The following is a 22,367-nucleotide window of genomic DNA, read 5'->3' as shown; positions in this document are numbered from 1 at the left end:
GTGCGTCGCGTCCTTGGGGTGCGTGGCGTTATCGGGGCCGACGCGGTCTTGTGCGGCGTTATCGGGGCCGGCACGGGTCTTCGCCTTCAGCGACGCGTTATCGGGCGTGCTTGAGCGGTATCGTTTAACGTGTCCCTCCTGTTGGGCACGGGTCTGAGGGTGAGTACACCGACGACCGAGGGACGGGGGGCCGCGTTATCGGGGCGGCTCTGCTTGCCGGCACTCGGAAGCCTTGGACCGCAAGGGAGAAATCCACTTGAGCGGCACAAAGAAGATTCGGGACTGAGCCTTACACCTATCCTATGCTACCGACTGACTACTTGAAGATTGCTAGCTACGGTTCCATGCTTAACCCTACTTCGATGACGCATACCCTGATTTAAGATGCTGGATCCCTGAGACGCGGCCTGGAGGACCCCGTCTCAGGGGTTCCTAGGACGGGGTCGTCCCAGACCTGAGACGGGGTCATTCAAGTGGGATGTCACTAAATTGAGGTCGTCCTAGAGCCCTGAATGACGGCTCCGACTCAGACTTGGCGTCTGGGGCGTCTTTCACCCCTTTCCGCAGAAGATTCCGTACCGATCGCGTTCCTTCACTCTGGGCAACGGTCCTCTGGCGCGCCTTGCTTGTCACTTCTCGTCTCGCGGTCCGCTTCACCACAGAGGAAAGATCTGTCATGCGCTATTTACATGAATCGTATAGTGTTATGGATATATTCATCATTGGTGGGGACATTTCGATTGCTCTGTTGACAGGACTGCTAGTGGACATGATTTTTTACTATTGCGGATTTGGCTAGACGGTACTTCTACTTGGCCACTGTCCTAGCAATCGTTGTTGCCGAAGACGGTTTTGTCCGCATGGCTTTAAAATTCACGAGACCACTGCTTAGCCGAACTCAGACATGGTAGAGCGTGATAAAATCACACGATTTTGTACAGATTGACGTCCCTGACCCGAGATCGCGCACTACAGGTGCTGCGAGCGCATCGCGGCTGTCCCGTCCGGCTTCGACAGCTCCGGCACGAACGGGATCAGCGCGTCGATCTCCGCCTTCACCTCGGGGGTGATCTTGTCCACCGCCTCCATCGCCTTCAAGTTCTGCTAGAGTTGCGCCAGCGTCTTGGCGCCGATCATGACTGTCGACACATCCTCGTTGCTGACACACCAGGCCAGAGCGAGCTCCGACATCGACAGCCCCAGCTTGTCAGCCACAGGTCCAAGCTTGTCCGCCTTCACAACACGCTCAACGAAGTCAGGGGAAATCGCCTCGAACTGCGGATTCTCCATGCGAGGGCCCTCGTGTGTACCCGCACTGCATTTGCCCGTGACAGCGACGTACACCAGCGGCGACCAGGTTGTAAGGCCGAGCTTGTACTTCGTGTACAGGTCGACATACTCGAACTCCACTTTATTGCGGTCCAAGGTGCTGTAGACGGACTGTTCCACGATGGGGCGGATGAGGCCGAGACGGTCGGCGATCCCGCACGCCTCGACGATCTCGGCAGCAGACCACTGGCCGGTGCCCCCGTACAAAACCCAGCCCTGGTTGATGACGAAGTTCATGGCGCGCACAGTCTCCTCGATGGGGGTGTACGTGTCCGGGTGGTGGCAGTAGATGACGTCCACGTACTCTTGATCGAGTCGCTTGAGTGAAGTCTTCGTGCCCTCGACGATGTGCTTGCGCCTCAGACCCTGCTCGTGGGGCCCGCACTTTCCCGCAGATCAAGACTCATCATGCACCTTAGTTATTCAAATATTCGCGAGCGCTCAGCTTCAAACGTGTATTCGCTCGGCTATATGTTTTCACCACGGGCTTTAGATTCTGGCGGGGACTCGATTCATTTGGAGACCCTCATGAAGAGGGAAAAATCAAATGTACTGATGCTACCAAGAACTGGAAACGGCAAATTATTTAGCCGGCCTCCTCCTCTTCAACGCTTGTCTGCAAAAAAAAGGTCGAGCAGCATTTCGTCTTCAACATCCTGTGGTGTTGCTTCCATGTCATAGCAAACACATTGTAGGATGTGATCATCTGATTCCGCGTCCGCAATGGGTCGTAGATGTACTTGTTCGCGTGTTGCAAAGCGCAGAAAATAAATCGCCAGTCTTTTCAACTGACTGTACATCGGAGATAGTTTTCTTTATACGCGAGATTAAATCAGTCATGTGTGGGTTTCTTGAGCACTCAACATCTCCGTTCATCCCACAAGCCTCCCTAGTGGCCGTGTGTGCAAGATGAGCCATGCGCCACTCCCACTTCAAATTCAACTTGTTTTTCAGTAGGTTTTAACGTCTGGGCCTCCATCGCTCGTAGCTCCGTAAAAGTCCATCGCAGTGAGACCAAAGTCGCCAAGTAACTGGAGAATCCAAGCTTTGTACGGGCTTTGAATACCCCCTTCACGATCACCATAACTAGGTGAGGGCCGGCGTACGCCAATCAAAAGTGAGCGAAATTCCCAGTTGGCGTCAACGAAATACACTCGGACACCGATGTATTTCTTGTGGGCTATAGTGCAGGTCCAAGAGTCAGTCATGATGACAAAATTCCCAAACGAAGCCATCTTACTGTCGGCCAAAATACTCATAAATTCACTCTTCGTTGATGAGTGCAGCTCAACGATTACTTTATTCACTTTAGACGCATTGATGACAACTTGCACCTCCTCTTTCTTCAGTAGGGTCTCCCTTATGCGTGATTCCTTGTGTTCACCAAACCGGAAGGGCAGATTATTGTTAGTAATTCGACAAGCTTCCACGAGTAAACCAATCTGTTTGTTCACGAACAGGGTCGATGACCGCACGCGCTCGATCTCATCCTGCCGCTTCCGCTTTTCGGCTTTGTGAGACAGCGTTCTCAATGAAACTACGCCCTGAACAGAGGCTAGATGGTTGGCAGGTTTAGAAGTACGACCAGAAGGGAGCGTAAAATTGGTCCCTTGACACGTTTCATCAGCTAGACAGATCCAGTGGTATGCCGGCTTTCCATCTTCAACGATTTCAACACGAACTCCCCACTTGTAGATGTAAGATGTCTCTTTATCGGAAGGTGGCTTCAACGTTAAACCAGAAATAACAGGGAATTCTGCGATAGCATTCTTTACAGCTGCCGGGGGCTTCTTGTTCGTTCCATCACCATTGATGGATAATTCGTCGGTAGCACCAGTGGTGCTTGAGGAAGCCGATTGGGCCTTCATTGCTTCTGAAGATCTTGCCATGGAGTTACTTACTAACGTCACGGACGCGGACGCGTCGACATCCGCACCGTGGCCTTCATCTCGTGTGACTGGAAATGCGCTGCCTCCGTCGCTGGCAAAGCGACGTCTTCCTTCATGTCGTGACAGATGTGGTCGGGCGCTGCTACTGCCTTGCTGGGACTCTGGGGGTTGAGTAGTGACGCCATGATGGTGCGTGCTTCTCAGTCGTACTGCGGCTGCAGATCGGTTCTGTGGAGCAGCTTGTTGATCGCTGTCGTCGTGCATTCCACCGTGCTCTGCGCGTCGGTCCGTTTGCTCTCGGGCAGGGATAGCACGTCTTTCCTGTAGGCGCTTAAACAGCGAGGGCCACATAGCTCCACAGGACTTCGAGGTGAGTGACCTTCGAACTCAAAGCAGCATCTTTCTGTATGAGCAAACTCTCAAGGTTGAAAGTTAAATAGCGTTAGCAAATCATAGAAGGTTGCGAAGAGCCCATCAAGCTTCACATTCCAATTTGAGGAGCCCGCAACAGGAGCCCAAGGGGGAGCCCGTGTGCAGGGTTCCTCATTTTCGTACTTAGGTGAGGGTAGTTGGTTCGTGCAACATTCGGGCTCCCATGATATCAGGGGAGCCCGTTTTTTGAAGTTGGTGGGCTCCCCGAACCCTGGGCAAATCTTGCGCACTGGCACACCCCCGCACACTCTGTGTTCGCGGTAGATAGCCGATGGCAGTTGCAGATTCAGCGGGGACACCCGTACCACGCGGAGAACGAGCAGATCCAAATGTGAGTTGCACATGTCTGATCGAGGGATGTACTGAGTTAAATGAAAAGAAAAGTGAAACTGTCCCACCGCTTGCATGTGCAAGTTGCTGCTTGCAAGAACAAATGAGAGGCCCACAATGAAGATTAATTATTGCAACGTTGCTTCGCCGAGGCGTCGTCGCGGTCATTCATCAAAAATATTCATGTCGGTATCAACGAAGTCAAGCAAAAAGTCCAAAAAAGTGGTATATTCGCCTAACGTTTGGCCAGGTCACGGTGTTCAATATGGCTCGAGAGCACCCTCGCGATCTACACGCTCAAAGTTGAGGATAGCATCGACCGACACATTGTTGGCCTCGATCAGGAAAAGATCTGGACTCTACTGGTGTAAGTTGGGCATCGCAAGCTTGGGACGCAGATACACCAGACACTATTAGGAATTGCAGGAAGCATGCTGGTACAATATTACAACCGCAATGTCGATGCGCCGCATTCCTTATTGTAACTAGCATCAGTGTAAATGAGTACATTTCCATCTAATGGTTATGCGAAACCTGCACAAATTCTGCATCCTTGTAGACTCTTTTTTTTGGTCCCACCTGTATGCATTTGCATTTACCGCATCGCCCCTGTCCTAAGCGAAGTTTTGTCCTAAGCGAATTTTTATTTTAGCCAATGAAAACAATGCATTGACACCGCATGTCTGTAGTTAAAATTCCATGTTGACCAGCTAATTATAGGCTGCCACCAGCCATTCGGTCTCAGTGTTCAAAGTGCTATGGGTAGACCACGCACCACAGGAACCGGCAAAAAGCCAAAGCGCTGCACTCGCATTGCAGTCGACTATACGCACAAGCGCCGCCTTCTCGAATTCCTGGCTGCTGGCTATTCTGTAAACGAAGCTATTCCACACTTCTACCCAAATTTGCAGCGAGTCCGATACTCTGCGGAAACAGAAGCAGATTTCAAAATGGAAAAAGCAACAGGGCCACATTGTAGCGGTCTGTGATGAAGGAAAGGGTCACCTCAAGAATCTACGCTACAGTGGACAGGGCACCGTCCTCTCTAGTGACGCTGAAGGTGATATTGTGCTGTGGATCAACTCTATGCGTAAGGATGGCTGTCCTGTTTCGTGCCAGATGCTTAAGTACAAGGCGGTGGAAGTTGCAACCGACGAAGGACTTTCCCTCGCAATTTTCATGGCGTCTCATTCATGGCGCTGTCGGTTCATGCGCAGACACAAGCTGTCTATTCGAGCACCGCAATTTTATGCGGATGGACGCGGGTTCAATTCCCGCCGTGTCCATACTTCTTGATTGGTCCAAAATACCAAGAATTATTATAACTTTTACTTTTTATCATTTAATTCTGAGACTTGGCAACAGATGTACCGTAAACTGTGTACATTGCAGTTCGCTTAGGACAGGGGCGATGCGGTAATCGCGGCAGAGGAAATGCGCATAATCTTTCCGAGTGCATAATCTCTTCGCCAGCTTATCGCTTAAGCAAGTTACATTCCGGCAAGATGGACGAAGCCAGCACGTTATCTGAAGTGCTCACCTTTCTCGACGGTATTGACACGGCCGAAAGCGATTCCAGCTCTATTGCTTCGTTGGGGGAGAGCGATGCAAGCGTTTCTAGCCATGGTGTGACTACCCCCTTGCAGCCGCAGCTAAGACAGTCCAAGCTGAAGGAGGACCGAAGACGCAAGGACGGCCCTGTGAGGTACACGACAAGCCTTCAGCGCCGTAAGAAGGCCGAGCTGAAGTCATTGAGAGAGGAAGCGCGGAAGTTGAACGCGCAACTGGAAAAGCTACAACTGTCCCGCCTCAATCACATTGGTATAGCTCCAGATACCGCGCAACAGCCTCAAAACGGCCACCTCAGCGTTTGGCGAAGTCTCGCAACGATCGAGAGTGAAGGACGTGAACGCGCGGAGCGTACCAATCGCGAGTTAAAAGCAATCATGGCAAACCAGCTGAGAGTCCACGCCTCCATCCAGAAACTCCTTGGACGCAGCAACGTGCTTGAGGTACGTTTGTGCTGTCGTGCTGCTGGTCCCCAAAGTATTTGGCCTCTCCTAACGAGGTCGCGCTTTGTTGTAGGGAATGGATTTTGTTTTCCAACTGCAACCCACATATGATCAGCCTCTTTCTCCACTTGACTTCAGCGATGCGATCCTGTCAGATCTTTCCAATAGCTTGGGCGCGTTGCGACAGGAAGTAGATCAAGTCTTCCCCGCATTGGGCGGCAACCTTGCAATCGCTTGCAGCAGTCAAACTAAACAGCACGAAACTCGTGGCAACTGCTTCGAGACCAGCTCAATCACCCCACTGGCATGCTCAGTGCAGAACACAGGAATGAAATTATGGCATCACATCACGACCAAGAAAAACGAGGACGTACAGAAGTCCTTCCGCTTTGTATGCCATCGCACTGGGTTTGAAGGGCAATGTGCATGTTCTAACGGCTGCTTGCTCTGCTTCTGTGGCTATGTAGGTGCGGACCAGAAATTCTAACTGTATCGAGCGGAACTGCATGGCATCGTTGCCAGACGGAAACGATACTGTGCTGCATCTTGACGGTGTGAATATCGTTCGCAAGTATGAAGAAACAAACCGAACCGTCTTGGTTGGGACGACGACGTGGTTTCTTCCCACGGGAGGGCTTCAGTTTGAAGATCACCACTGGACAATCATTTCTCCGTCCCCGACAGACCCCCAGCACGCATCCGTGGTTCAGAGCTGCTATCAATTGCGAGTAAAGCACGTGGACACTGCGTCGGTTCTACCAGTCGACTTAGCTCGAGTGGAAGGTGTCGTGCTGCCTTCGATCGGTAAGAAGCTCCGCAACGTGCTCCAGTTGCAGCAGAACGTGCTGCTTGAGAATGCTGATCCAGTTACTGAAGCGTTGTAACGCGTACTTAAAGCTGTATATCGTGCACGAGTCGCCGTTCGCCGAAGTCCCGCATTTCTTCCTTTTAGTCTCAATCCCACAGTGCATGAAAGAAACGAAGATTTACATTCAGTTGGCTTCATATTGATGTGCAGAACGCTTGTAAACGAATTGAGAGCAATGCATGTGTACACGGTGTGATCTCGTTCGAAAACGGATCCAGGGCGGCTTTACTCTCGGCGCTTCCGTTGCTGTAGCGCCTGGTCCAGGAGCACGTTTTCAATCATTTCATTACTGGCAGAAATGTTGGCAGCGGTCGAGCTCAGCACAAACTCAGTCAGTGCGCCGGTTTTGGCGTCTTCATTCAGCGTTTGGTCGGACAAATCCGGAGTAATGATGTAGCACGTTTGCACTAGTGTGAAGTCGTCGTCATCGGTGCTGTCGTAGCTGTGAGCACGCGGCTTGATCACCACGTAGCCTTTCTCCTGGAAATGAATACCGGCAAACCGTTTGTTGGAGAACTCGAGCGGCTCAATGTGTGAGCGCCACACCACCACGACACGGTCTTCCTCGACATAGCGACGCAGAATCTGCTTGACATTGAACTCCGCGGTGGTCTTGCTTTTGGCATCATACATCTCCATGCCGAAGCACTCCACCATCGTATCCTCTGTCGACTCAATCGAGCCGGCGGATTTGGAGTGATACCAACGATACGGGATATCTGTCCCCTTAAAGTGTTGCCAAACGGCCTCGCCCGTAGCATGCATGCCGAATGGCAACATCTTGTTGGCGAAGATCTCGAGGTACATACCGTTGACACCGTCGCGCATCTGAGCGTCGCTCTCCGGGGCCTCTGTGCGACCAAGACCATTGGCCTCAAACACAGCATCAACTTCACGGTACGACGCCTCGACACCAGCCAGCAGTGTTTCGAAGATCCTTGCGTCGGCACGACGGTCAGACGACTTAGGCACGCCGTTCGTGTGCTTGGTGCGCTTGTTGCTTCCGCAGGATTCCATGGCACGCAGGACCGAGCGCTTCCTGAGGATCTGCTCCATACTCTTGGCAATCTTGATCTGGCCTTCGAGCACCATCTTGAGCCGAGCGTTCTCCCGCTCGGCCTTCACTCGGCGCTCCAGTTGACGAGCACACATCTTCTCCCAGACCCGGGGAACCCCGTCTTCCAAGCTGTGGCTCGCCGCCAAGGCGGTGGTGGAGCTGGCTGCAGCCTCCTCTTCGGGAGGTGAGGTGCCGACTTTGCTGTCCTTTATCTCCTGCAGCTTCTGTAGCTCCACCTCCATGTCGACCACCTTCCTACGCAGGTAGAGCAGCTCCAGCTTGCGTTCATCGCGCGCCTTGTTGGGGTTGTAGCTGAGAGGTTTCTTGCGCACGTAGGGCTTCTTCTGGCTCGTGCTGCCAGCTTTGGTGGTGGCTGCCTTCGGAGGCTGTGCTAGTGAAGAGGTGGCTGGCGGCTGAGGAGGACACGGGAAGACCTGGTGGCGCTTGGAGCGGCGCTGCGAGATGAACTTCGGGGTGGGGATGGCAGCCGCCCAGCTGACGTTCTTGACGGCCTTGTCGGCCACTGCAGGCAGCTCCGCACTCAGCGCGTCCAGCACCGCAGCGGCCTCGGGGTCTTCCAGCGACGGGAGCACTGCATCGTCGTCGGGTTCGGCGTCCTTGTTGCTAACTTCAACGTCCTTTCGGCTCGTCGCCTCAGCTGCTGTAGCACTGCAGGTCTTTTGCTGCTCGTCCAGGAACGCCAGCGCCGCGGCCAATGCCTCGTCCGCCTCGCCTTCCAACAGGAACGCCATCTTCTTGAGCTGTTACCACCGACGGCGCCGCTTGAAGAATGGCTCAGCAGCTGAGCCAGCGCCTGGCTTGCAAATCGAAGATTCTAGGATGTGTGATGAGTGGACAATTCTTGTGGCGTGATGGGCGCCACCTGGTCCATGAGTGAAGGTGTTATCATCGCCAGGTAAGGGCAACAACGGCAACTTGTGATCGGGAAGCATATCATCTATTAAGGAGCTACCTCAGGCGGCAAGACTGGTGCTTTCCTGGTGGCCGTCGAGCGCCTGGTCTAGCAGCACGTTCTCGATGAGCTCCTGGCTCGTGGTGGTGTTGGCGGCCACGACGTTCAGCACGAACTCGGTGAAGTCGCCCGCTGCAGTCATGTCGATCCGGCATCCCGCCGCCATTTGTGGCGACACGAGGCTGCACATCTGCAGAATGGTGAACTCACCGTGGCCGGGGGCAATCGACGTCGGCCGTCGAGTGACGACGTAGCCCTTATCGACGAAGCCGAAGCTCGAAAAGGGCGAGTTGTTCGGGTCCAGTGCCTGCCCTATGGACACCCACACCACGACCTGTTTGTCAGTCTCCACAAAACGTCTGATCACCTGCTTCACGCGGAAATCCGCTGTGGTCGTCTTGCCCAGGAATTCCATCGTGAAGGCCTCCATGATGGTGTCGGAGGAAGTCTCGAGATGCTGGAGCGCAAGACACAGCGACACCAACAGCGTTAGCGATACACTATGCCCTTACCACACTACACAAAGCTGCTTGTCATACCTTCGTCGCATTCTCATAAACCACGCCGCGATGCTTCTCGTCGCCTCGAAAATGGTTCCACACCGCTGTCGTGACAGCATCATAGCTAAAGGGCAACACTTTGTTGGCAAACACATCAAGATACATCCCACTAGCACCTTCACGCATTCGTGCGTCGCGGCACGGGGTGTCCAAGTCCAGCAAGCCATTCGTCGCGAACACGGCGTCCAGCTCGGCATACGCTGTTTCTACGCTCGTAAGCAGCGCTTCGAAGGTATCCTTATCAACAAGGAAGTCCAGCGTGGACCCCTGCGACGATAGGTCCCCCGAGGCCCCCACCACCTCAGCACACCCGGACACCTGCTGCCTAGCACGCTTTTGGAGCAATGTCTCCATACTTTTGGCTAGCTTCACTTGGCTCTCAAGCACGAGTTTCAGTCGCGCGTTCTCCCGCTCGGATTTCTCCCGCCGTTGCTGCTGGCGAGTGGCGATGTCTCTCCAAATGAAGGGCATCCTGGACGAGGTAGCTCCAGTTTTGGTGGTCAATGCTCTAGACCCGGCGCCCGACGAAGAGGGCGGCGGTTCGCCGTTGCAAATGCCCCGAACGCGTCGGCGGTGGCGCATTGTGTCCAGCTCCCTCTCCATCTGCTCCACCTTGTTCCTCAAGTACGCGAGCTCATGCTTGCGTTCGTCCCGCGCCCGGTTGGGGTTCACCTTGACGCGGCGCTTGGTTTTGGCCAGAGTCGTGGTCGCGCTTTTGGCTGCTCGGGAGCCGTGACGACTTTGCCTGGATACGTCGGAGGCGCCGACGTTGGTCACCATCGGCGGCAGAGGCGTCGGCAGGACGTGCCTTGATGCTGCTGCCACCGCCGTCAGTGCGGACGACGTCGCCGCCAATGATGTCGAGTCGCTGTCATGCTCGGACGAAGAGGAGAGCGTCTCCAGGAGCAGTCGGTCCAGTTCCGCGTCTAGTCGGACCTCTCCCTCGCCCGCAGCCCCGTTGCGAGCTGCAGGCGCTGCCGACACCTCCACCGCCGAGTTCCCCTCGTCCTGGAGCACCGAGTCGCTAGGCGGCAGGGTGTCCACGTATGACAGCGCTGCCTCCAGTGCCTCCACCTCGTCGTCGCCCAGCAGCAGCGGCATCGCGGCGAACTTGCTCCAATATTCCCAGTTCCGAAATTGGCAAAGTGTATGCTCAAACACGCGAAATTTCGGTATTTCAGCCAAATACTGAAGTTGGAGATTATCGCCCGTTTAGTAGTCTGGCATGAATTTCGTCGGATCGGGTGACAACGGGCTCGAAGGTTCGGGAGCAATATCAAGTCCGAAAATGAAGAGTACAGTATATGCATACACACGAGTTTAGCTGCAGCATAACTGGTTACCAGAACGCAGTAACCATCACCACTACCAACCAACACAGCTATCCTGTCTTTTACAGATTTATACGTCGAGTCACACTGCCGCAGCGAGGTGTTGTAGTGGAATGGCAGCGTCTTGTTGGCGAATGTATTGTATAGGGCTGCAGAGTTTTCGCGCATTGGTGCACGCTGTTTCCAAGATTTTACGTATCGCCGCCTCCATGCCTTTATGGTTTTATCCAGTCGTTTGAGAGTTGAGACTAAACCGCAGGCATCTGCAACTGTTATTTTAGATATGTGGGTGGCATTGACCACTACATGTATTGTATTATCCTAGACACGTAGTTATCGATGCAAGGCGCTTGTTCATCGTAGCAAGCTGCCACCATACGTGCAGCGCTCCACTAGCAATGTACCCATTTTAGGGTACCGTGCCACTGGCTGTTGCTCCTGAGGGATCAGTATTCAACGCCCTTCGCTCCTGCAGCGATGAGCTTTTCGCTGGAGACGGCGGCCTCGGCGATGGAGGACGACGACGCCAAGACGCTGGAGGAGGCGCTCGCGTTCCTGGCAGACTGCGAAACGTCGACCGAGTGGCTGCTGGGAGCAGACGCGGCGCTGGATCTGGCGGATGTAGAGCTCGATGGGCAGGGCGGCGACTTGGACGCGGACCTGGAGCTGCCGACGCTCACGGAGCAGCTGATCCCCGAGTTCGAGGACGTATCGGCACCTCACGCTTCTGTCACGACCGCGCTAGAGGAGGTGGCGCCTTCACTGTCGCTTGCCAGCCGAGGCATCAGTTCCAGCAGCCCCACCTCGTTCACGGGCAGCCCGCCGATGCAACTGCAGAACCCCAAGGGCAAGAAGCCGAAGCAGCCACGGAAATACTCCAACCGCGCCCGAGACGCGCGGCGGGAGGAGCTCGTGTATCTGCGGCAGAAAGTGAAGGACCTGCAGCTGCAGTTGGACCAACTGCGGAACACGCACAAGCCCCAAACAGTATCGGCGCCGTTTTCGTCTGTTGCGGCCCCTCCGTCTGCGGCGGAGCTGAAGGAGGCAAAGGCGAAGAGTAGACTGGCAGCCATGCGCGCCGCTAAGCTTTCTACAGGCACACCATCTGCGACGTTCTCGTCCGTTGCGGCCCCCATGCCAAGCACAGCTTCGCCGGCACACCTGGCCGCCGTGTGGGGTGACATGGCCCGGCGCCAGGCACAGGAGCGTCAGAAGGCGGAGCGCGAAAACGTGCGGCTGAAGCTGGTCTTGGAAAAGCAGATCAAGATGGCTAAGAGTCTCGAGCGCATTCTCCGGAAGCGCCAAAATGACCGAGTAAAGTATCCTAATGCCTAGGTTGCGTCCGAATAGTTACTGACCCCCGTTCTTGATTCAAGGGCATTCTCCAGGTGTTGGGAGGTCGGAGCAAGCGGATTCGACGAGTGTCACCCGCACCAGGACCCGACGCGGCTCGAGATGACCGTGCAGATTTCGATATGCTGCTCTCTGGCATCGACAAGTCTCGCCAGGAGCTCGACGCCGTTTTTGAAGCCAATGGTTTGGGTCGCATGGAAACGGCGCATCGCACAGCTAAGATCGAGCATGACGCTGCACGCGGCATGGTGATGGAGATCTACGCGAACAAGGTTATGCCATTCGATATGCCTACGACAGGCAAAGCAGTTTGGCGACACTTCGCGCACTCCATGGATCATATGCCACACCGCACATACTACGAGAAACAACCGCTGCACATTGAAACAAGTGATGATACTGTTGTCGAGCGCTACGGACTGGAGATGACAGACGGGCATACGGACGGGGACTTTCATGTAAAGCACATTATCCGGCGATACGTGGAGCAGGACCGGATTATTGTTGTTTGGCGCACGATCACGGACACGGTGGAGTTCTCGGCGGAACCAACCCCGGGCATTCGGTTTCTGGAAAAGGGCTACATCGTGATCAAGCCCCCTGCTACGGGCCAGAAGGACTGCACGCTGATGCAGACTTGCTACATCATTCGACCTGAAATCTACAAGCGCAATGGACCGGAGCAGTCACGGAAGGTCGGAGCACTCACAGATTTTGTGCTAAGCTCGGTGACCGGTAGTATTAGCGCTAGTCATCAGATGATCGAAAACGTGCTCCTGAGCGGAGCTCTCAAGAAGGCCCTCTAGAGACACATTTAGGAAGTACGCCGTGTAGCATATTAAGCCAACGGCGAAACTCAGCCGTGGCACAGGTACTCGTGCTTAATTAAGGAAACGCTAACGTTATTACAAAATGCTTGGCTAGAAAGTTTGCGTCCTTGTCCTACCAACACGAATCTAAGAGGTTAGCGGCACCCTATCTTGCTGCGGCAACAAGGGATCATCTTCGGTCGCTTGGTTTTCTACCTGCGTCAGTGCGGTGGGCTCCGGTCGAAAGTGAAGGGCTCCATCCAACAGGTAATTCTCAATCATTTGGTGGCTTGAGCTTATCGTATGCGACACAGAGTCCAGCAAAAAGTCTGTTAGAGTAGTGAGAATGCGTTCACGGTCAGCAACATGACCGTAAATCTCCGGCCGGAGGACGTAGCATGATTGTATTAGTGCACCACGGCGGCCGCTTGCGTTCGGTAGAGCCTTGACCACGGTAAAGCACTTCTCGTGGAGGCGGACACCTTTCGTGGGCTCAGCAGAAAGTTCAAGGGCTTCCGAGTACATGGGCCACGCAATCACGACGCGATGGGGCTGAACAAACTTCCGCCGGATCTGACGCACACGGAACGCGGCTGTGGCATTACGACTACCAACAAGTTCCAGGCCGAAGCTCTCCATCAGAGTGTCGTCCGTTGTTTCCGTCTTCTACGTGGCAACAGTGAAAGCAATTAGTCCGATCCAACTGAGTCCATAAGTCAAATGAGCAGCACAACCATGCACCAATAATGCTACCTTTAGTTGCTTCTGGTACACAAACCGCGATGGAATGTGATCCATGGAGTGAACAAAGTGCTCCCACACGGCGTGACTTGTAGCCTCCACACTGAATGGGACGACCTTGTTCGCGAAAATCTCCATGACGGTAGTGCCGTCTTCGCGTCGCACTTGCGCGTCTGCATAGGTTTTCTCCATGCGCGCCAGACCATTCGCTTCGAAAACAACGTCGACCTCGTCCAGAGCAGTCTCAAGTTCCTTTTCCAGACGCGCAAAGATGGCCGCTTCGTCCTCTTCCTCAGTGGAAGTCGGCTTACGGTGCTGCAAGCTCGTTAAATATTTGCCCTGAATGGACTCCATCACCTACGCATTCGAACATACCAACCCGACCACAGCATTGTTAGCAGGGAAATTTTCTTTGCCCCCTCGGTGCTTCTGCAACCACTTACCCGTAGACTGGTACGCTTAGTCAGCATTTTCTCAAGACTTTTGGCCATCTTGATCTGTCCCTCGAGGATAAGCTTCAGTCGAATGTTCTCCAGTTCAACGCGGCGCCGCTCCTGGTACTGGCGAGCTGCAATCTCAGTCCAAACGGGGCCCATCGCCGCGTCCTCTTTCATATCTTCTGCCGAGAGGGGCTCGCTTGTGGCTGCATGGCCCTGCAAGGCAGCGAGGGCGAAGGCGCCTTCGGTGAACGCCTGTGCCTCTCCTTGGGAAGCGGCTTTTGCAGGTGCAGGCGCAGGCGCGGCCAGTGCGCGACGCTGGGAAAGCTGCAGCGTGCGCAGCCTCGCCTCCATCGTCTGCACCGTCTTGCGGAGATAGATGAGCTCCTCTTTGCGTTCGTCACGCGCGCGGTTGGAGTTGTGCGACGTCGTCTTGCGCTTCTTGCCGGTGCCCGCGGCGGCGGCCGGCGCCTTCTTCTTGCGCTGCTGCTTGGCCACAGACGTGGGCGTCTTCTTCACGGGGCTGCTGGTGGCGGTGACCAGCGCGGGCGTCACGGCGGGGGACAGCTCGGCGCTGAAGCTGCCGGTGCAGCTGAGACCCGCGCCAGGCGCGGGCGGCGGCTCGGGATGCGTCTCGGTGGTCGACAGGGTGGAGTCGCTGCGGTTGGCGGCCATGGGGCTGACCTGCTCGTCGTCGGACGGCAGCAGCAGCCGCGAGATGGCGGCGTCGTAGTCGTCGTCCTGGCAGTCGGCCAGCAGGGCCAGCGCCTCCTGCATGAGCTCCTCCTCCTCCTCTAGCTGCTGCAGCTCCATGGCGCTCGGCGTCGGCGGCCTCGCTCGCGCTCGCGGCGGGCGCTCAGTATCGGAGAAAGTGGAGCGAGTCACGAGCGATGGGATGCGTCAAACGCGTGCCGGTTGGCTGAAAAGCAGCATTACGGCCCCCTTTATGTGCGCCAGCTGGGCCTGCGCCTTGAACCTGTTCGAGTGGTGGGGATCTGCCGGCGCGACTTGGTTTGGCTATGGGACCGGACTATAACACATGCGTCACGCAGACAGCGGTGAGTCGGAGCTCTCGCAGAGAGCAAGAGAGTCTCCCTAGCGATGGCGCTGCTGCAGGACACCGACGACCTGGACGTGCTCGACGCGGCGCTGAGCTTCATGGACGCCTACATGGCGTCCGCAGCGCCGGCCAGCGGCCATCGGCGCGGCGATTCGTCCGAGGAGGACGTCATGAGCCTGGGTGGCGACCTGGACGAGCTGCTGATGGCGACGCTCTCGCCCTCGTCGGGGGAGTCCCGCGACGAACCCAGCGCGCTGGATGACGCACGTGCACGTCGCCATCGCGTGCTGCCGTCGCCGCTGGCGCCTCTGGCCACGAATGTGCAGGCTCCGGACGTAGCCGGCGTGAAGGGCAACGGCCGCCTCCGAGGCGGATGCCGCGGATCGACATGCCAAGCGGCGTGCGTCGACGCAGACGCGACCAAGGACAAGGCGAAGAAACGGGCCAAGGTGAACCCGAACCGGGCTCGCAACGAGCGCAAGAACGAGCTGGCGTACCTGCGCACCAAGGTCAAGCAAATGGAGATCGAGTTGGGCGCGCTGCACCAACGCCACCGAGGCGGCAGCACCGCATTGACGGTGCAGCCAACAGCACCACTGCAGGCCAAACCGCCGGCTGCAGTGGCGCTGGTCCAGTCGAACTCGGCCTCCAGCGCAGGCACGCTGCCGCCCTTCTGGCGGGATATGGCGACGCGACAGAAGCTGCGGCGGGAGAAGTCGGAGCGCGAGAATGCGCGCCTGAAGCTCGTGCTTGAGGGCCAGATCAAGTTGGCTCGAAGTATGGAGTCGCTTCTCCAGAAGCGCGCGCGGCAACAAGTGTCCGAGTGCGCGGGCTACCTCTGCCCGAACGGAGCACAGGGGCGCACGCTGGAGTTCCTGGCCGACAAAAGCACGTTCGACGCGCTCCTGGCCAGTATAGATGCCGCCTATCTCGAGGTGGACGAAGTGTTTGCCGCGACTGGTCTCGCTGACAGTGAAACACCGAGTCGCGACGCGCGCATGCGAGAAGGCGCCAACGGCATGTACCTGGACATCAACAGCAACAAGTTGCTCCCGTTTAGCATGGAAGCCGTGGGCACCGCTGTGTGGAACCACTTCAAGGGAGCCGACAAACATCGTGGCGCCTTTTATGAAAAAGCTGCCAAAGCGTTGGAGTCGTCGGACGACACCGTGATGGAGGACTTCAAGATGGAGTTCATGGGCAAGACCACGCGGGCGAATTTCCGCGTGAAGCAGGTTCTGCGGCGCTATGTCGAGGCCGACCGCGAAGTCGTCGTCTCCCTTTCGAGTGTGCACTCCCTAGACGACAGCAAGTCTCGGCTCTTCGCTGGCCTGGGCTTTGCCGAGAAGAGCTATGTAGTTATCAAGCGGCCGAAGTCGCTGGCACTTCAGAAGGGTGGCTTCACCGTGTTGCAGATGTGCAGCCTCGTGGTGCCCCAGAAGGCGGACAGCTGCGAGCAAGACGCGACGGCTGTCGGCGCCTTCACGGAGTTCGTGCTGAATGTGATTGTCGCGAACACAACAGTCAGCCAGGAGAGGATCGAGAACGTGCTGCTTGACCAGACCTTGAAACGATCGCGAATGGAGTGACCTACGGCCAAGTAAAGAGAGCTGCAACTTTGTACAATATACACTAATTGCTGTATGATAGAAGCAGGATACTCACGTTGTTCGGCGCGGCGCACTCAAATGCTCAAATGCTCTGGGGCTTCAACTTAACTCAGCCGACGTTCCATTTGAAGCGTGGACGTAAAGCAACAAAGCTACCACGTTGGGTCGTCAGCAATCACCAGACCACGAGCTACATCCGAACATGTTATCAAGGTCGATCGTAATAAACAGGTCCTAATGCCTTAATAAAGCTGCATACTAGCTTGTGTACAGCGAGAGGATGCATCGATTTTCGCAAATATCAGTTTTCAAGGAGCGAGAGGTTCAACACGCGTTTTCGGGCAAAGACGGTCACATCTCAATTCGCTAGTGTGCACGCAAGTGGGGTCCGTAGGTACCACGGAAGCGATGTCCCAGGACGAGGCAAGGAGGCCGCGCGCGACGCAGCCGCCGGGCGTGCCGATGGACATGCCGCTGGGGTTAACGGAGGATCCGTCGTCGGCGCTCTCGCAGCTGCTTGTGCTGGACGACGACGACGACGAGTCTGATGAACAGGAGTGGGCTGCCCAGGACGCGGAACTGCAGGAGATGCTGGAGTCGTTCTCGCGCGCTCCAGCGTCCGCCCGGCCGTTCTGCGGGGGAAAGAGTAGGAGACGTGCGCGCAACGACCGCTTCGACGAAGTGGAGTTCCTGCGCAACAAGGTACAGCAGATGGAGGACGAGCTGCGGGCGCTGCGCCTGCAGCACCTTGACAACATGGTGCCCGTGCCGGTCTCGTCGGCCCCCGCCACGACGCTGGCATTCTCGAGTCAAGCGTTCGGCTTCCCGGTGTCCTCTCCGGAAGCGCCAGTGGCACCACCAATCTGGGATCTGGCTGCTCGCCAACAGCGCTGGCGCGAAAGGGCCGTGCGCGAGAACACGCGGCTGCGGATGGTGCTCGACACCCAGGCCAGTCTTGCTAGGAGCATGGAGGCCGAGCTGGGGAAGCGCATTCGCGAGCAACTTACGGGCCGAATCCGCTATCCTGGCGACTTTGTTGGCATGGCGGTGCAGGAGCGAGGCCCAGACTTTGCGCTAGAAACAGAGACAGCCGAGTCGCTTCGACGTGGATTGGACACGGCGTTTGACGAGCTAGATGCCGTGTTTGACGCAAACGGCTTGAACCGACTGGAGACCCTTTCCACCGATGCAAGGATACGAGAAGGTGCCGGTGGCATGTACCTTGACATCTTTGCCAACAAGCTGCTACCGTTCGATTTTGAGACCGCAGCGACAGCAACGTGGAATCATTACCGAGGGGTTGAGCGGCGTCGCGGGAATCTCTACCAGAACTTGACCCAGGTATGGTGACTTAGCTGTGTTTACGGGAAGGCTTGCCGTATCTTACGGACATTGTCAACGTCGTGCTAATACTTCACCAGGACGAAGGGACAGATGCTGACACCGTTATGGAAGTGGTTGCCATGAAATTCACCGGCAAGTCTACCAACGCCGAGTTCCGTGTGAAGCAGGCGCTTCGTCGTTACGATGAGGAAGACCGGCAGGTCGTAGTTTGGGTTTCTAAGGCGGAAGCGGTGGAGCAGCCAGCTTCTGCCTACACGAACTTTGCGTTCGTCGACAAGGGCTACGTTGTTGTCGAGAGACCAGCATCCCCGGAGCAGGTTCATTCCTCCACAAAGCTGCAAATATGCTGCCTCATCTCCCCGCAGATGGCGAGAGGTTGCATCCTGGACGTGGCAACGGCTGGAGCATTCACAGAGTTCGTGCTGAGCGTCATGGTGGCCAGCATAACTGCCACCCAGGAGCTGGTAGAGGGCATGCTTGTCGAGGAAGCGCAGCAACTGCTTGAGCAGAGAGGGTAGATCGAAGGCTTCGTAATGAACAAGACGAACTCCGGTAATACATCCATTTACCCCATACTGTACACGTGAGCAAAGTTAACTTATTTTTGGAAAATTCAAAGCGTAGCAAATACCAATTCTGGTCGGCCCAAGATAATACGAGAGCAAAGGCTTCCTAGTTTAGGACCAACAGCCAGCCCAACACACACTAATTAGGCGTCGCCGGTAACTGGACAGAAGCCGGAAAACTGAAGCCGGGTAACCGGTATTGAAGTTTTGGGACTTGCCATCCCATCAGGGATAGTAAAATCACGATTAATACTACATCGATCTATTAATATAGTATTGATATAGTAGTAGTAAACGTGGTCTCGCATTCATTACGCTGGTTAAGAGTCAACTCATTGAGCCTCCTGGCTATTTTTAGTGTAGCGTTCGCATTTGTCGGATCTCTCTCTTCTGAGGGTGTGTAGGCGAGGAGGGACTGGACTGCCTACCCGGGCCCGAGGTCCCGGGAAAATGTAGTTCGAAGAACGACTCGGGAATTCATCGTTCGTGGGCATAGATTGGCCCCGTTCTTTTGACGAATCTTCGTCTTGTACAATAGATTTACCACAGTGTTCATGTGAGAGCACCACTGCGCGCTCTTTTGACTAGACAACAGCAAGACTTCCAATTGCATGTGGGCGTTGTTCGTGCATGCGCTAGGATTTGTATTCGGTTCATGTACGCTGTCTCAGCCTACGCGAAGCACTAGTCACAAACTCCTACAATGGCGTCTATCGATATCTGCGTGGCTCTGAAAATACACGGTTAACCGCAGTATATTGATGCTGTGTTTTACAGTTGTTAATTATCTATTGTAAGTGACTAACTACGGTGATTCTAGTGAAAGCAATACAATAAAATCCATACTGGTACATAAATGTTTGCTGAGCGGTATCCACTATTAGATCAAGTATTTCACTTACTTTTTACTGCCACCACAGCTGCGAGCATTGTGTCGCATTTAAAATCTGCCCGTCTTCCGACAGGATACGCCACGAACACAAGCTGTTCTACAAGTAGACCTAATACAAACTTTAATTGCAGCTAGCCAACACTACAGTAGTACTAGTAGACACACTATATTCCGAGTGCGAATTAGATTTTATGGCTGTGAAGCAGACTCGGGGGATGTCCACGGGTAGCCAAACATAATCAAAGTGCGCATTCTGAATTCAATACTAGTATTGATTATTTTAAGTGTAGTCCTCAATTTTAACCGTGCAAACCCGCTAAATTCTACAAAACAGAGCGCTGTACTGACGGATCCATTAGTCACTTGGGGATGTATTTCTCTAAACCTCTTACAATGTCGTAGGGAAGTTATTGTTACCAAGTCGAACATATCACAGAGCCAATCTACTCGTTGTATTCGCTTCACTGCGTCGCGCTGAACGAGCCTGTAACGGCGGTGGCTGTCGACAACACCACGTTCTTGACATTTTCTAACAATCAATAACTTAAAAGAAGCACAAGGTCGATTCACGCGGTAATATCGTGATTCGTACTTAGGTTCGTAAGCATCTTTTTGTTTGACGCGATCTCAAATATACACCCATTGGCGTCGTATTCCTACAAGTTGTAGGCTACAACAGCCAGTTTTTATCAACGTTGCACGCTACCTCTATACTCTATTTTGTCGTGGGCTACGCCACCGTCCACCGCTTACTTGTGCTCTCACACACACGTACACAGGCACTGGTTCACTTGACTTGCCTATCAGAGATCCCAAATGGCGATTTTCGGGTTACCCGCACCCGCCCGATCGCTCCTCTTGTTCACCTCGGGTACCCGCACCCGCCCGACAGCACTGTTCGGGTACCCGAGCTTTACCCGGCCCATTATATACAAATAGAGCCATTCAAAACAAAATGTGCAATATATTGAGTTCATCTTTACTTTTGCCGTAGTAGTCCTTGCCGTAGTCGTCGCAGTCGCCACCGTAGCTCTTGTAGCCGTAGCTCTTCATGTCACAGTCATCGGAGTCATCATAGACGTAGTCATAAGTGCCGTAGCCGTTGAAGTCGCGAAAGCGTTTGTGCTCGAAGTCGTCCTTGCGGCTATCATACTTGCGGTCGTCACGGCCCTTGTCGTCCTTGTCGTCGCCATAGTCGTTGTCGCGTTGGGCCCGAAGAGTGTTTGTCGTTGAAGTGGGTGCGTGTTGTTGGTCCTGTCGAGAAGCGCGGTAGTTGTGGTCGATCTGCGGGGTAGACGGTTTATTTAATACTGAATTGCTACTGCTAGCCTAACATGCATGCCTCGCTGTGCTCCTACGCGAGCACAGGGTTTATCTGCGTATTTCTGGGGTTTTCCTGACTATGTGCTACCCTGCGTCTTTTTGTTTTCTTTTCATTTCTTTTCTACTAAATGCATGTTCCATGTTTCTTTTTCATGCTTTTCCTACAAAATGCATGTTCACTGTGACGGCTGACCCTCTCGGGTAGCTGCCACAGGAACTTCAAGCCTCTGGCCGAGCAAGCAAGCCAGAGCCTTTGCGCCGCATCGCTCTGGCTTGCTTGCTCAGCAGGCCAGAGGTGGGCCTGACATCTTTCCCTGGTTGACTTCGCGTTGGCGGAGTCGATACTCATCCAAGAGTTGACGCCAATGCGAAACGTGCTTGATCTGCGCTTCGCTTTCCCAGGTTGCCTCATGCTCCGGCAACCCATGCCACTTCACGAGCCATTGATGTTTGCGACGTCTAGTTCGTTTCTTGAGCAGCTTCTCCACAATGTAGAGTTCTTCTCCAGTGTCCTCGTCCAAGATTAGAGGTACAGCCTTCGGAATCGGTCGATTCGGAAAATCCTCACGATTCGTTTGGTAATGGGTCAGTAACTCCACGTTGAATGTCGGATTAAGCCGTTTCATCGTGCGCGGAAGTATCAACTTCGCCGCGTTGTCGTTCACCATACATTCAATCACGAACGGTCCAACCTTCTTAGCCGCTAATTTCGCTTTCTTCAATTCCGTGTTCTTGTTTACGGTTTTCAGCGGTAAGTTCTTCGTGTCGAGCAGCACTAAGTCACCTCTTTTAAAGACAACTTGTCTGCGTTTGCGATCGTAGTACTCCTTTTGTCTTGCTTGAGCTTCTTCCAAATTCTTCTGAGCACGTTCTACGATCTCCTGTCGCTCCTTCCCAAAGTTCTTCACGAACTCCGCGAGCGTCACATCATTCTCCGATTGCAGCAGGTCTTTCATCTTCTGTGCCACAATGTTTGAGACATTACGTCCTGTGTCAAGTTCGGATGGCGCGAACTTCGTAGACGCGTTGACGAGGGTCGAATGCGCATATTCGATAGTCCCTGGGTGCTTAACCCAATCGTCACCGTGATACGAGATCATACATCTCAATGCACCTTCGAGCACGAGGTTCTGGCGCTCTGTCTGGCCATCTGCCTGAGCTCGGTGCGCAGTTGTCATGCTGAGTTTGATACCCATCAACTTCATCAATGACTTCCAAAAGTCCGAGATGAACATCGAGTCGCGATCACTGATGATGACCTTCGGCAATCCGTGATGCCGAACAACTGCATCAAAGAACACTTTAGCCGTGTCCTTCGCGTCAGCTGTCGAATACGTTGGTGCATACTTCGCTCGCTTGGACAACTTGTCCACTGCAACTAGTATTGCATCAAACCCTTCCGACACTGGTAAACCCGTGATGAAATCCATTGACACCACTTCCCAGCATTC

At 54.6% G+C, this 22,367-nt stretch overlaps 8 protein-coding genes across 8 annotated transcripts; 4 read left to right on the top strand and 4 right to left on the bottom strand.

Moving 5' to 3' along the window:
- Nucleotides 1-1,104: 1,104 nt before the first annotated feature.
- IUM83_18522 (voltage-gated potassium channel subunit beta) lies at nucleotides 1,105-1,692 on the bottom strand (the record flags this gene model as incomplete). Its single annotated transcript, XM_067943528.1, has 1 exon — nucleotides 1,105-1,692. The coding sequence occupies one exon, from the start codon at nucleotides 1,690-1,692 to the stop codon at nucleotides 1,105-1,107; it is 588 nt and encodes a 195-aa protein (XP_067792921.1).
- A 3,793-nt stretch (nucleotides 1,693-5,485) lies between these two features.
- IUM83_18521 (uncharacterized protein) lies at nucleotides 5,486-6,876 on the top strand (the record flags this gene model as incomplete). Its single annotated transcript, XM_067943527.1, has 3 exons — nucleotides 5,486-5,992; nucleotides 6,066-6,383; nucleotides 6,460-6,876. 3 exons carry the CDS (start codon nucleotides 5,486-5,488, stop codon nucleotides 6,874-6,876), a joined length of 1,242 nt encoding a protein of 413 aa, XP_067792920.1.
- A 209-nt stretch (nucleotides 6,877-7,085) lies between these two features.
- On the bottom strand, nucleotides 7,086-8,669 carry IUM83_18520 (M96 mating-specific protein family; the record flags this gene model as incomplete). Its single annotated transcript, XM_067943526.1, has 1 exon — nucleotides 7,086-8,669. The coding sequence occupies one exon, from the start codon at nucleotides 8,667-8,669 to the stop codon at nucleotides 7,086-7,088; it is 1,584 nt and encodes a 527-aa protein (XP_067792919.1).
- Nucleotides 8,670-8,891: 222 nt separating this feature from the next.
- Nucleotides 8,892-10,551, bottom strand: IUM83_18519 (M96 mating-specific protein family; the record flags this gene model as incomplete). Its single annotated transcript, XM_067943525.1, has 2 exons — nucleotides 8,892-9,347; nucleotides 9,430-10,551. The coding sequence occupies 2 exons, from the start codon at nucleotides 10,549-10,551 to the stop codon at nucleotides 8,892-8,894; spliced, it is 1,578 nt and encodes a 525-aa protein (XP_067792957.1).
- A 707-nt stretch (nucleotides 10,552-11,258) lies between these two features.
- Nucleotides 11,259-12,940, top strand: IUM83_18518 (M96 mating-specific protein family; the record flags this gene model as incomplete). Its single annotated transcript, XM_067943524.1, has 2 exons — nucleotides 11,259-12,095; nucleotides 12,158-12,940. 2 exons carry the CDS (start codon nucleotides 11,259-11,261, stop codon nucleotides 12,938-12,940), a joined length of 1,620 nt encoding a protein of 539 aa, XP_067792961.1.
- A 150-nt stretch (nucleotides 12,941-13,090) lies between these two features.
- Nucleotides 13,091-14,934, bottom strand: IUM83_18517 (M96 mating-specific protein family; the record flags this gene model as incomplete). The annotated part of the gene is made up of 3 exons (XM_067943523.1): nucleotides 13,091-13,606; nucleotides 13,697-14,041; nucleotides 14,128-14,934. The coding sequence occupies 3 exons, from the start codon at nucleotides 14,932-14,934 to the stop codon at nucleotides 13,091-13,093; spliced, it is 1,668 nt and encodes a 555-aa protein (XP_067792955.1).
- A 288-nt stretch (nucleotides 14,935-15,222) lies between these two features.
- On the top strand, nucleotides 15,223-16,770 carry IUM83_18516 (M96 mating-specific protein family; the record flags this gene model as incomplete). Its single annotated transcript, XM_067943522.1, has 1 exon — nucleotides 15,223-16,770. One exon carries the CDS (start codon nucleotides 15,223-15,225, stop codon nucleotides 16,768-16,770), a length of 1,548 nt encoding a protein of 515 aa, XP_067792956.1.
- Nucleotides 16,771-17,199: 429 nt separating this feature from the next.
- On the top strand, nucleotides 17,200-18,653 carry IUM83_18515 (M96 mating-specific protein family; the record flags this gene model as incomplete). Its single annotated transcript, XM_067943521.1, has 2 exons — nucleotides 17,200-18,132; nucleotides 18,213-18,653. 2 exons carry the CDS (start codon nucleotides 17,200-17,202, stop codon nucleotides 18,651-18,653), a joined length of 1,374 nt encoding a protein of 457 aa, XP_067792954.1.
- Nucleotides 18,654-22,367: the final 3,714 nt, after the last annotated feature.

This window comes from Phytophthora cinnamomi (assembly GCF_018691715.1).
Source record: "Phytophthora cinnamomi strain GKB4 chromosome Unknown Contig32, whole genome shotgun sequence".
Taxonomy (NCBI): domain Eukaryota; phylum Oomycota; class Peronosporomycetes; order Peronosporales; family Peronosporaceae; genus Phytophthora; species Phytophthora cinnamomi.
Note: the sequence above shows the minus strand (reverse complement) of the source record. Positions and strands in the feature narration are given on the sequence as shown.